The sequence below is a fragment of the Balaenoptera physalus genome (assembly GCF_965194825.1).
Source record: "Balaenoptera physalus genome assembly, chromosome: 1".
Taxonomy (NCBI): domain Eukaryota; kingdom Metazoa; phylum Chordata; class Mammalia; order Artiodactyla; family Balaenopteridae; genus Balaenoptera; species Balaenoptera physalus.
Genome location: NC_138882.1, coordinates 148,417,736 through 148,432,344, shown reverse-complemented (window position 1 = coordinate 148,432,344; position 14,609 = coordinate 148,417,736). Strand labels below are relative to the sequence as shown.

Below are 14,609 nucleotides of genomic sequence, written 5' to 3'. Positions count from 1 at the left end.
ACCAGAACTGTGATGTGCAGGACACAGTAGGAGAAACACATGGTCACTAGAGTCACAGCTGATTTGACTCTCAGTTCCGCCACTTAGGCACTTACCCTGGGCAAGTCACATAACTTTTCAAAGCCTTAGTTTTTCATCTGTAAAATGGAGGAACAAGTTTCTAACTCATGGGTTATTGTGAGGATTAGAGAGAACACATGTGAAGCCTTACTGCACTTCCTGCCCTCAACATCTAGTGAGCACATATCCTTGGGGCCTCGGCTTAAGCAAGCGGTCCCTTGCTTAAGGGAGCCTTTCTTAACACCCATTCCCTTCCTCCATTTTAATTAGGTCAGGGTGCTGGTAGCTCCTATTTAAACATAGAAACCAAGGCCACACAAAAAAAATCTATAATGATATTTCCTTCCTTTAGGTCATCTATTCATTCAACAGATATTTATTGAGAGCCTATTATATCCCAGGCACTGTTCTTTTTACAAAACAGTCAAAATCCCTGCCCTCATGGAGTCTAGTAGAGTGAGACAGACAGAAAACAAACAAGGAAATTTATGATCTGTCATGTAAGGAAATTTATGGAGATAAGTGCAATTAAGAAAAATAGAGCAGGGTAAGGGGGGAGGGGGACGGGGGGAGGGGGACGAGGTGAGGGCTGGTTTGCCATTTTTCAGAGGACATTCAGGGAAGGCTTCACTGATAAGTTGATTTTGAAGCAGAGGCCTGAAGATAGTGAGAGAATAGGCCAACTAGATATCTGGGGTAAGATCATTCCTAGGGGAGGAAACAGCAGACACAAAGACCCTCAAGCTGAGGAGTGCTTGGCCTGTTGAAAGAAGAAGTCAGAACATTTGGAACAGAGGGAGTGAGAAGAGGCTTAACATTTAATTCCCATGTAAAACTCATAGCGTAGCTAAGACCCGTGGCATTTAATTCTTCGTTTATTTATGCCTAAATCAAGCCATTTAATAATGACTATCCTAACAGTCAGTGTGTGCGTGTGTGTGTGCGTGTGTGTGTGCGTGTGTTTGTGCGTATGTGTATGTGTGTGTGTGTGTGAGAGAGAGAGAGAAGATTGAGAGTCCCAACTCTTTTTAAAGGTCACATTTTCATGGTTGCAACCTCCTTCTGAAGATAACACAACAAACTAGGAGTTGATATTCCAGAGAGGAGCCCTCAATCAAAAGGCTCAACAAAAAGTAAACAAAGAAACAAATAAATAAACAAAGTTCTGTTGTTACCTTGGTATGTCTCCATGCTATTAATTGAAAAATTAAGGTAGAGAGGCAGATTTTGGCAAAATTTAAGGGGAAAAAGGCTTTTTAGACCTTCCTACAAATGGCAGATTTCCCCCTGCACATAGTGAATTTCTCTTTATAGAGGTGTGCAGGCACAGAGATTTGGCTTCTTAGGAAATCTGCAGAGAAGCTTGTGTAGTGGGTTGGACTAGGTATATGGATTTCTCTTCTTACCCTGAGATTCTCTGACTCTAAGAAAAAGGGTTTCTCAGTAGTATTAATAGATGTTACAAGACGTGCACAGGATGTTACGGAAACATAGAAGAGAAACCAGTAATACAGGTTTGGGTAGAAAGGTTCATGGAATGCATCCCAGAAAGGATAATATTTGACCAAACTTTAAGGGAAGGCTAGAACTTTGATAATCAAAGGAAGTTGGAGAAGGGCAGGTACATTCCAGACCAACAGAATGTCATGGTCAAAAGCAAGGAGGCATGAAACGCCAGGGCACTCATATACAAAGAGGGAATGTGTTAATGGGCTGGTGATGAGAGTAAATCTGAGCGAGAGATGGAGCTGGACAAGTAGGAAGGGGCGGCCATAAAAGTATTGACTTGCAATGAAAAGGGATTGGATATTTGTTCTAAAAGTCATAAGCAGTCATTTACATTTCTAAGAATAGCTCTAAGAAAAAGGAAATAACATTTTCATTTAAAAAATATCAGCATTGGGACTTCCCTGGTGGTCCAGTGGGTAAGACTCCATGCTCCCAATGCAGTGGGCCCGGGTTCAATCCCTGGTCGGGGGAACTAGATCCCGCATGCCTACTGCAACTAAGATCCTGCATGCTGCAACTAAAACCCTGTGCAGCCAAGATAAATAAATAAATATTATTTAAAAAAAAAAAAAACACGCATCAGCATTCTCACCTGGATCAAATTTTTATGGGACTGCAGGTATCACACTAATAATTTTTGTCAGAAACATCTAACCTGCTAAGGTCGGGGTCTGCCTTTAGGTCTCATTGGCCACTGGAGCTAGACTCCCTCTTCTTCCATGGTCAGGACTACAATTTGTAAACACCATACTCTATATAAATCTCTTGGTAGATCTACATCCAACAGACAATTAGACTTAAAGTCATGTTACTCTGAGGTTTCATAATTGAAAAGAACTTCAAGGTAGAATAACATAATTCCATGTCAATATATGTAATAACCTGGGTCAAATTATTTTACCATCCTCTGCCCTCATAAAATACAGAACTATGTCTATGTTTTTGTGTGTGTGTCTCTCATATATATATACACACACACACACACACACACCCATACACACACATATATATGAGAGAAGTGCCTCCAGAGACCACCCAGTCTCCCTCCTCCCTCCTATTATACGCAAGAAGAAACTTGATCCCTATGAATGCAAAATGGAAGTGATTTGCCCATGGTTGCACACTGAATAAACAGAAAAGCTGAAACTAGAATCCAGAACCTAGGCCTCTTGTTTCTTTCTCCTACTCATGAATTTCTAACCTTCCCAGTTCCCACTGGTAATTAGCTAGGGTGATCTTGGAGGGTCCCTTCCAGGTCTAAGACTTTGAGGTACATGGACCATTCAGCTGAAAAATTCATCTTCCCTTTCCACACACTGCCTCTCTCAAGAGAGGCAAATTAGAATATGGAAGTGTAGACAAATAAAACCACTGGAACTTGTAGGGCTGAGAGAGCATAAAAGGATGTAATTAATAACATAATGCTCAGTAACAACAACAGGAATCTATGCCAAGTATGATGAGGAAAGTTTCTTTCCTGGACTTTGTTTGATTAAGACTTTCCGTCTACCCTTGTTCACAACCTTTTCTCATCAATTTTTTCAAAAGGGACATTGTCACTTTCCCATTAGCATCTGTGGGTGTAGTTCACTCAAATATTGGCAAGGAGGAGGTAGGTGATAACCAGGGCCTTTGGTTTTAGTTTCTGGTACTGCTTCACTAGAAGAACAGGAAAGAGAACATCAGCTGTGTAACTAACCAGGCCAGCACTGCTAATCCTCTCCTGGAAGGAGAAATAAAAAGGGACCTTTTACCTTATATTTTCTTTTGACTTGGTTTTCTTCATTTTAAATCTATCCTTTTCTTTCTTGAAGAACCTCTGCAGTCTTTTAAGTGCTTCTTTTCCATCTAAACTAAGAGGAATCAGAGGATATAAATAACATGGTGTTTGAGAGAGTACTGGGGATGGAAGCCTGCTGTAGTCAAAAGGATCAGAGACTTCAGTCTCATTTCTTCAACACACCCCACTCAAGGAAGAGCAGGAAAATGCCTTGTCAGTTTCTATGCTCTTCTTCTTTGTTTAGATGCTGATAGGAAGTAGCACACATCAGCTATGGATGGAATTACTATATTTCAATACAAACTTTCATCTACTCCAAATGGTTTCTATTTTAAAGAGTTTATGGAGCAAAGTCTTCCTTTTAGAGACGATGACTCAGGGACCCATAGTTTACAAACTATACTAGAAATACATTATAGAAATTCCTAGCTTCTGAAAGTCACATCACTTATCTTTAATTTATGGAATGATAATATAATGATGTTGGTACACTGACTGGTTGATGATTAAAATTTTTCCAAATATGCTCTTGATTGGGGGCAGGCGGGTAGGGAGAGGGAATGATACACTCTCATCATCCCACCCAGCATGAATGCCCTCTTTTCCCTTCAACCCTCAAACTTCTTGCTTTTGACTACTGCTGTTTTCCTTTCCACAATGTGTGCCTAATAACTAAATTTGATTAATAATGCCCATTTGAACAAATACTGTCCTTGATAACACTGAATTATTAGATAATAAATTAAGCCCCAATCCCAGAGATAGCCTCATTAACTTTCAAAGATATAGGTAAATCATAACCGTTGATTTCTTCCTGGAAAAGCAACTACAGAATTGAAGCATTTTATTGATATTTACTTCTCTTTTCTCACTTATTCCCTAACACAGTATCAAAGTCCTCTACTCTGGGAGATGGACATTTTCTCAAAAGATAAAGCAATGTGATCAAAATTATTAGATATGATTGTACACAATTACAAGTACCCTATTGATCACAATGTTTTATTACAATAGCTTATCTCCATTCTCTATGCATATGTTCCCTAACGATGGGGTGGGTAGGGATGGAGGTCATTTCTTAAACTTTGGTTTTCCTAGACTAACAGGAAATACCCTTAGCTATGAAGCCAAGAAAAAGAGAAACTCACTCTATCTTTGGGTAGTTGCTCTTTGTTTTGTAGACATCTTCATACATTTCTTCACTATTTTCTTTTGAAATTAAAAAAAAGTATTCATTATAATGGCAATAATTCAGATTCATATTTGACACAAAATTATTGGATACCTACCAGGTGCTAGGTACTCTAATCTTTTGTTTGTGAAGTCGTTTTTATTGAAACATATGCACATGTTTTTACAAGCATGTGGTAAAAATAAATAACCTCTATAAAAGTACGTACAAACAAAAATTAATATTTGCTTCTACCCTGTTTTCAAGTCTGTCTGATTTAAGAAAGTTAATTTATTAACAGATTCCCGCCTTCAACCCTTTGCATATTTTACATATAACAATCAGTCTACTAAACACCAGACACTGTGCTGAATGCTGGGGAAATAATGGAGACAACCAGACACATCTTGAACAATCTTCCCCCATCATAGCATGGCTTTCACCTAGTCCAACACATAAGCTTAAAATACACAGATATACTTTGAATCTACCCTGGTAATGGAGGATTTTCAAGTTCAGAACTTGATTCACAATGAGTTTAGGACAGTCACTTAACTTCTCTGTGCCTCAGTTTCCTTTTTTTTAAATGAGGGTACCGTGTTTAATAATCTCTAAGATTGTTTCTCCATCTAAAATTCTAATATTCAAAGAAGGACAAAACCAACCAGAGTAGCATTTCATTATCCCTCCTCCGTTAACCTTTCATTCATTCAACAAATATTTTTTGAATGTGTAACATGTGCCTGGCATTATGATAGGGGCTAGGGAAAATGGTTAGCATAGAGAAGGAAATCATCTAGGAGAGAAGAGGATTATTAATCAAAGAATCACATAAATATAGAATTACAACTGTTATAAGTGCTATGAAAAAGAGGGTCAAGGTACTATAAGACTGTATACCTAAGAGAATATTCCCTGGGGAATAATGATTGAGCTGAGATCAGAAGAAAGATTAAGAGTCACTTAGACAAAGGGGCACAGAGGAGTAAAGAACATTCCAGGAAGAGGGAGTAGAGTATGCAAACACCCTGCAGTGGGAGCTTAGCAAGTCAGAGAAGCTAACAGGTCAGCATGACTGGATCTCAAAGATGAAGCCTGAGTATGTATGAAAAGAGGATGGAGGGGTAGGTAGGGGCATTCAAGGCTTCTATACCATGTTAACGTCAATCTTAAAAGTATTGGGAATATACTACAAAGTTATAGTAGTCAAAACAGTATGGTACTGGCACAAAAACAGACATAGATCAATGGAACAGAATAAAAAGCCTAGAAACAAACACACACACTTATGGTTAATTAATCTATGACAAAGGAGGCAAGAATATACATGGAGAAAAGACAGTCTCTTCAATAAGTTGTGCTGGGAAAACTCCTAGAAGAAAACATAGGCAGAACACGCTTTGACATAAGTCTTAGCAATATTTTTTTTGGATCTGTCTCCTCAGGCAAGGAAACAAAAGCAAAAATAAACAAATGGGACCTAATCAAACTTAGAAGCTTTTGCACAGCAAAGGAAAACATTAACAAAACAAAAAGACAACTTACTGAATGGGAGAAGATATTTGCAAATGATATGTCTGAAAAGGGGTTAATATCCAAAATATATAACAAGCTCATACAACTCAGTATCAAAAAAACAAGCAACCCGATTAAAAAAATGGGCAAAGGCCTGAATAGACATCTTTTCAAAAAACACCTGCAGATGGCAAACAGGCACAAGAAAAGATGCTCAGCAACACTAATCATCAGGGAAATGCAAATCAAAAGCGCAATGACATATCACCTCACATCTGTCAGAATGGCTATCATCAAAAAGATCCAAAAGGGGCACCTTCAATTTGGTGGAGGAGTAAGACGTGTAGATCACCTTCCTCCCCACAAATACATCAAAACTACATCTACATGTGGAACAACTCCTACAGAACACCTACTGAATGTTGGCAGAAGACCTCAGACTTCCCAAAAGGCAAGAAACTTCCCACGTACCGGGCCATGTGGCTGACAGGGTCTTGGTGCTCTAGCCAGGTGTCAGGCCTGAGCCTCTGAGGTGGGAGAGTCAAGTTCAGGTCATTGGTCCACCATAAACCTCTCAGCCCCATGTAATATCAAACGGTGAAAGCTCTCCCAGAGATCTCCATCTCAATGCTAAGACCCAGTTCCACTCAACGACCAGCAATCTACAGTGCTGGACACCCTATGCCAAACAACTAGCAAGACAGGAATACAACTCCACCCATTAGCACAGAGGCTGCCTAAAATCATAATAAATTCACAGACACTCCAAAACACACCACTGGACGTGGTCCTGCCCACCAGAAAGACAAGATCCAGCCTCATCCAGCAGAACACAGGCACCATTCCCCTCCACCAGGAAGCTTACACAACCTACTGAATCAACCTTACCCACTGGGAGTAGACACCAAAAATGAACCTGCAGCCTGTGAATAGGAGACACCAAACACACTAAGTTAAGCAAAATGAGAAGACAGAGAAACACACAGCAGATGAAGGAGCAAGGTAAAAACCCACTAGACCAAACAAATGAAGAGGAAATAGGCGGCCTACCAGAAAAAGAATTCAGAGTAATGATAGTAAAGATGATCCAAAATATTGGAAATAGAATGGAGAAAATACAAGAAACGTTTAACAAGGACCTAGAAGAACTAAAGAGCAAACAAACAATAATGAACAACACAATAAATGAAATAAAAAATTCTCTACAAGGAATCAATAGCAGAATAACTGAGGCAGAAGAATGGATAAATAACCTGGAAGATAAAATAGTGGAAATAACTACCACAGAACAGAATAAAGAAAAAAGAAATAAAAGAATTGAGGACACTCTCAGAGACCTCTGGGACAATACTAAACAATGAACATTCAAATTATAGGGGTCCCAGAAGAAGAAGAGGCAAAAAAAGGGGCTGAGAAAATATTTGAAGAGATTATAGTTGAAAATTTCCCTAACATGAGAATGGAAATAGTCAATCAAGCCCAGGAAGCACAGAGAGCCCTACACAGGATAAATCCAAGGAGAAACATGCCAAGACACATATTAATCAAACTATCAAAAATTAAATACAAAGAAAAAATATTAAAAGCATCAAGGGAAGCAAGAATTAACATACAAGGGAATCCCCATAAGGCTAACAGCTGATCTTTCAGCAGAAACTCTGAAAGCCAGAAGGAAGTTGCAGGACATATTTAAGGTGATGAAAGGGAAAAACCTACAACCAAGATTACTCTACCCAGCAAGGATCTCATTCAGATCCGATGGAGAAATTAAAACCTTTACAGACAAGCAAAAGCTAAGAGAATTCAGCACCACCAAACCAGCTCTACAACAAATGCTAAAGGAACTTCTCTAGGCAGGAAACACAAGAGAAGGAAAAGACTTACAATAACAAACCCAAAACAATTAAGAAAATAGTAATAGGAACATACATATTGATAAATACCTTAAATGTAAATGGATTAAATGCTCCAACCAAAAGACATAGACTGGCTGAATGGATAAAAAACAAGACCCATATATATGCTATCTACAAGAGACCCACTTCAGGCCTAGGGACACATACAGACTGAAAGTGAGGGGATGGAAAAAGATATTCCATGCAAATGGAAATCAAAAGAAAGCTGGAGTAGCAATTCTCATATCAGACAAAATAGACTTTAAAATAAAGACTACTACAAGAGACAAAGAAGGACACTATATAATGATCAAGGGATCAATCCAAGAAGAAGATACAACAATTATAAATATTTATGCACCCAACATAGGAGCACCTCAATACATAAGGCAAATGCTAACAGCCATAAAAGGGGAAATCGACAGTAACACAATCATAGTATGGAATTTTAACACCCCACTTTCACCAATGGACAGATCATCTGAAATTAAAATAAATACGGAAACACAAGCTTTAAATGATACACTAAACAAGATGAACTTAATTGATATTTTTAGGACATTCCATCCAAAAACAGCAGATGACAATTTCTTCTCAAGTGCTCATGGAACATTCTCCAGGATAGATCATATCAAGGGACACAAATCAAGCTTTGGTAAATTTAAGAAAATTGAAATTGTATCAAGTATCTTTTCCGACCACAATGCTATGAGACTAGATATCAATTACAGGAAAAAATCTGTAAAAATACAAACACATGGAGGCTAAACAATACACTACTAAATAACCAAGAGATCACTGAAGAAATCAGAGAGAAAATCAAAAAATACCTAGAGACAAATGACAATGGAAACACGATGACCCAAAACCTATGGGATGCAGCAAAAGCAGTTCTAAGAGGGAAGTTTATAGCAATAAAATCCTCCCTCAAGAAACAAGAAACATCTCAAATAAACAACATAACCTTACACCTAAAGCAATTAGAGAAAGAAGAAAAAAAAACCCCAAAGTTAGCAGAAGTAAAGAAATCATAAAGATCAGATCAGAAATAAATGAAAAAGAAATGAAGGAAACGATAGCAAAGATCAATAAAACTAAAAGCTGGTTCTTTGAGAAAATAAACAAAATTGATAAACCATTAGCCAGACTCATCAAGAAAAAAAGGGAGAAGACTCAAATCAATAGAATTAGAAACGAAAGAGGAGAAGTAAAAACTTACACTGCAGAAATACAAAGGATCAGAAGAGATTACTACAGGCAACTATATGTCAATAAAATGGACAACCTGGAAGAAATGGACAAATTCTTAGAAAAGCACAACCTTCCAAGACTGAACCAGGAAGAAATAGAAAATATAAACAGACCAATCATAAGCACTGAAATTGAAACTGTGATTAAAAATCTTCCAACAAACGAAAGCCCAGGACCAGATAGCTTCACAGGCGAATTCTAACAAACACTGAGAGAAGAGCTAACACCTGCCCTTCTCAAACTCTTCCAAAATATAGCAGAAAGAGGAACACTCCCAAACTCATTCTACGAGGCCACCTTCAGCCTGATACCAAAATCAGACAAAGATGCCACAAAAAAAGAAAACTACAGGCCAATATCACTGATGAATATAGATGCAAAAATCCTCAACAAAATACTAGCAAACAGAATCCAACAGCACATTAAAAGGATCATACACCATGATCAAGTGGGGTTTATTCCAGGAATGCAAGGATATTTCAAATATGCAAATAAATCAATGTGGTAAACTATATTAACAAACTGAAGGAGAAAAAACATATGATCATCTCAATAGATGCAGAAAAAGCTTCTGACAAAATTCAACACCCATTTATGATAAAAACCCTCCAGAAAGTAGGCATAGAGGGACCCTACCTCAACATAATAGAGGCCATATATGACAAACCCACAGCCAACATCGTCCTCAATGGTGAAAAACTGAAACCATGTCCTCTAAGATCAGCAACAAGACAAGGTTGCCCACTCTCACCACTATTATCCAACTTAGTTTTGGAATGTTAGCTACAGCAATCAGAGAAGAAAAAGAAATAAAATGAATCCAAATTGGAAAAGAAGTTAAACTGTCACTGTTTGCAGATGACATGATACTATACATAGAGAATCCTAAAGACGCTACCAGAAAACTACTAGAGCTAATCAATGAATTTGTTAAAGTAGCAGGATACAAAATTAAGGCACTTGCATTAATGCTCTTGCATTCCTATACACTAATGATGAAAAATCTGAAAGAGAAATTAAGGAAACACTCCCATTAACCATTGCAACAAAAAGAATAAAATACCTAGGAATAAACCTACATGAAGAGACAAAAGACCTGTATGCAGAAAACTATAAGACACTGATGAAAGAAATTAAAGATGATGCAAACAAACAGATGGAGAGATATACCATGTTCTTGGACTGGAAGAATCAACATTGTAAAAATGACTCTACTACCCAAAGCAAACTACAGATTCAATGCAATCCCTATCAAACTACCAATGGCATTTTTCACAGAACCAGAACAAAAAATTTCACAATTTGTATGGAAACACAGAAGACCCCAAATAGCCAAAGCAATCTTGAGAAAGAAAAACGGAGCTGGAGGAATCAGGCTCCCTGACTTCAGACTATACTACAAAGCTATAGTAATCAAGACAGTATGGTACTTGCACAAAAACAGAAATATAGATCAGTGGAACAGGATAGAAAGCCCAGAGATAAACTCACACACATATGGTCACCTTACCTCGATAAAGGAGGCAAGAATATACAATGGAGAAAAGTCAGCCTCTTCAATAACTGGTGCTGGGAAAACTAGACAGCTACATATAAAAGAATGAAATTAGAACACTCCCTAACACCATACACAAAAATAAACTCAAAATGGATTAAAGACCTAAACAGACACTATAAAACTCTTAGAGGAAAACATAGGCAAAACACTCTATGACATAAATCACAGCGAGATCCTTTTTGACCCAGCTCCTAGAGAAATGGAAATAAAAACAAAAATAAACAAACAGGACCTAATGAAACTTAAAAGCTTTTGCACAGCAAAGGAAACCATAAACAAGACAAAAAGACAACCCTCACAATGGGAGAAAATATTTGCAAGCGAAGCAACTGACACAGGATTAACCTGCCAAATATACAAGCAGCTCATGCAGCTCAATATCAAAAACACAAACAACCCAATCCAAAAATGGGTAGAAGACCTAAACAGACATTTCTCCAAAGAAGATATACAGATTGCCAACAAACACATGAAAGGATGCTCAACATCACTAATCATTAGAGAAATGCAAATCAAAACTACAGTGTGGTACCACCTCACACCAGTCAGAATGGCCATCATCAAAAAATCTACTAACAATAAATGCTGGAGAGGGTGTGGAGAAAAGGGAACCCTCTTGCACTGCTGGTGGGAATGTAAATTGATACAACCACTATGGAGAACAGTATGGAGGTTCCTCAAAAGTCTAAAATTAGAACTACCATACGACCCAGCAATCCCACTACTGAGCATATACCCTGAGAAAACCATAATTCAAAAAGAGCCATGTACCAAAATGTTCACTGAAGCTCTATTTACAATAGCCAGGACATGGAAGCAACCTAAGTGTCCATCGACAGATGAATGGATAGAGAAGATGTGGCACATATATACAATGGAATATTACTCAGCCATAAAAAGAAATGAAATTGAGTTATTTGTAGTGAGATGGATAGACCTAGAGACCATCATACACAGTGAAGTAAGTGAGAAAGAGAAAAACAAATACCGTATGGTAACACATATATATGGAATCTAAAAAAAAAAAAAAAAAAAAATGGTTCTGAAGAACCTAGGGGCAGGACAGGAATAAAGACACAGACGTAGAGTATGGAGTTGAGGACACAGGAAGTGGGAAGTGTAAGCTGGGACAAAGTGAGAGAGTGGCATGGACATATATACACTACCAAATGTAAAATAGTAGCTAGTGGGAAGCAGCTGCATAGCACAGGGAGATCAGCTGGGTGCTTTGTGACCACCTAGAGGGGTGGGATAGGGAGGGTGGGAGGGAGATGCAAGAGGGAGGAGATATGGGGATATAATTATATGTATAGCTGATTCACTTTGTTATAAAGCAGAAACTAACACACCATTTTAAAGCAATTATACTCCAATAAAGATGGTAAAAAAAAAAAAGATGACAAAAGATGTTGGTGAGGATGTGGAGGAAAGGGAATCCTCCCACACTGTTGGTGGGAATGTAAATTGGTGCAGCCACTATGGGAAACAGTATGGAGGTTCCTCAAATAATTAAAAATAGAACTGCCATATGATCCAGCAATTACACTCCTGGGTGTCTATCTGAAGAAAATGAAAACATTAATTCAAAAAAGATGCACCCTAATGTTCATATTAGCATTATTTACAATGGCCAAGATATGGTAGCAACCTCAGTGCCCATTAACAGATAAATGGATAAAGAAGATGTAGTGTATCCACACACACACAGGAATACTACTCAGCCATAAAAAAGAATGAAATTTTGCCATTTGCAACAACATGGATGGACTTGGAGAATGTTATGCTTAGTAAATAAGCCAGACATAGAAAGACAAAAACTGTACGTTTTCACTTACATGTGGAATCTAAAAGAGAAAAAGAAAAGAAAAATAAATGAATATAACAAAACAGACTCACAGATATAGAGAACCAATTGTTACCAGTGGGAACAAGTGTGGAGGAAGGGGCAAGGTGGGGTATGGGCAAGATGTGGAAGGGGATTAAGAGATACAGACTACTAGCTATAAAATAAATAAGATACAAAGATACGATGTACAGCACAGGGATTATGACCAATATTTTATAATAACTTTAAGTGGACTATAATCTATAAAAATATAAAATCACTATGTTGTACATCTGAAACTAATGTTGTAAATAAACTATACTTCAATGTTTAAAAAAACTATTGAGAATCCATATAAGTGTTTTAAGTAAAACACATTCCTATCTTCAGACTTGGATTGTGAAGAGATCAGGAAGAAAGCAATTCACATCAAAGTTGCTTTCTTGCCACAAAAGACCCATTACCAGCATCTTCACCTTCATGATTCTAAATGCATTTATTCACACATACCTTGAACCACTTCTATTAGCTTATCATCACCCCACCCAAATGGCATTAATAAAAATATGTAAATAAAAGATACCTTACTACTAATCTGCCACAGAAACTCTTAGCAATTCCTATTGACAGTTTCAAATGTTTTCTTAAACTTACCATTATTTGAGACAAATGAGTTAGAGAAATCTGACTTTGCTCTGTGGGGAGAAAAGATACAAAGACCGTTGACCTGTTGTATTGTACTTTTAAAGTCTCATCACATTCATCTCGCTGAAGGGCTGGCACGTATTTACCTCTCTCTCCGGGGGTACTCAACATCATCATACGTCTCGGAAATGGAATTTGGCTTAAAGGCTCCTTGGCCTGGCGTTTCTTTAGTCATCTCCAAGGCCTTCACATACCCGCCTGTAAGGAAAACAGAGAACACCCTGAGAACATCTCACCAACTGCTCTCATAAATGCATTCACACAGGTCACTGGCAACGGAGACAATAATAGGAAAAGGCAGATTAAATATGGTAACACTGGATTATAACCTTGGTATGTATGATCCTTTGGCAAACCACTGCACCTTGCTGAGCCTTAGTTATGATTCTCTCAAGTTGGGATAATGATAGTAACCCCTACTCTTGGATGATTATGGCAAGGATTAATGCATATTTATGAAGGGTGCTAATTACCCAGTAAACCAGTGGTTCCTCCCTCTTCTTGGATGTTTCTTCCTCTAAGCCCTGACCTCAAATGTTGAAGTCTACCAGGGCGCAGCCCTGGGGCACCACTCTCTACATTTAGATGACTTTATCCAATTTGTGGCATTTTTTCTTAAAGTAAAATTTCTTAGACAAGTTGATTGAGCACATGCCAACATTTATTATGCATTAGTGATGGAATCAGCCAAATAGTGTGCCAGGTTAAAAAATGCCTAGGGATTGTTTGCACAAGTAGCTACCCTGTTACATGCAAGAGCTGGTTTATTTCACAGAGCTGTAAACTTGTCATAACCTTAAAACTGTCACCTTTTTATCAGTTGGCATAGGTTAATATTTACAGTATGGGTGATTCAGAACCATTTGCAGACATGAACTGTTAATCAGAAATAAGTAATATACCTGAGAAATAACAAGCACATTGACTTTTTTTAATAATAAGCCTTTTATTTATTTATTTATTTATTTATTTATTTATATTTAGTTTTGGCTGTGTTGGGTCTTCGTTTCGGTGCGAGGGCTTTCTCTAGTTGCGGCGAGCGGGGGCCACTCTTCATCGCGGTGCGCGGGCCTCTCACTGTCACGGCCTCTCTTGTTGCGGAGCACAGGCTCCAGATGCACAGGCTCAGTAGTTGTGGCTCACGGGCCTAGTTGCTCCGCGGCATGTGGGATCTTCCCAGACCAGGGCTCGAACCCGTGTCCCCTGCATTGGCAGGCAGATTCTCAACTGCTGCGCCACCATGGAAGCCCAGCACATTGACTTTTATCTATTTTTTTTTTACATCTTTATTGGAGTATAATTGCTTTGCAATGGTGTGTTAGTTTCTGCTTTATAACAAA

At 38.1% G+C, this 14,609-nt stretch overlaps 1 protein-coding gene across 4 annotated transcripts in view; it reads right to left on the bottom strand.

The window, feature by feature from the left end:
• The window catches only part of FYB2 (FYN binding protein 2), a 145,345-nt gene that overhangs the window by 22,206 nt on the left and 108,530 nt on the right, over positions 1 to 14,609 (bottom strand). For 3 of the 4 annotated variants that reach the window (XM_082414940.1, XM_082414939.1, XM_082414938.1), the window contains exons 10-13: positions 13,356 to 13,467; positions 13,219 to 13,259; positions 4,498 to 4,558; positions 3,324 to 3,422 (exon numbers count right to left, since the gene is read on the bottom strand). In XM_082414940.1, coding sequence (XP_082271066.1) covers positions 3,324 to 3,422; positions 4,498 to 4,558; positions 13,219 to 13,259; positions 13,356 to 13,467 — 313 coding nt within the window. Of the gene's footprint in view, positions 1 to 1,043; positions 2,095 to 3,323; positions 3,423 to 4,497; positions 4,559 to 13,218; positions 13,260 to 13,355; positions 13,468 to 14,609 lie in introns of those variants that run through there. The other variant, XM_082414941.1, reaches the window with a different exon arrangement.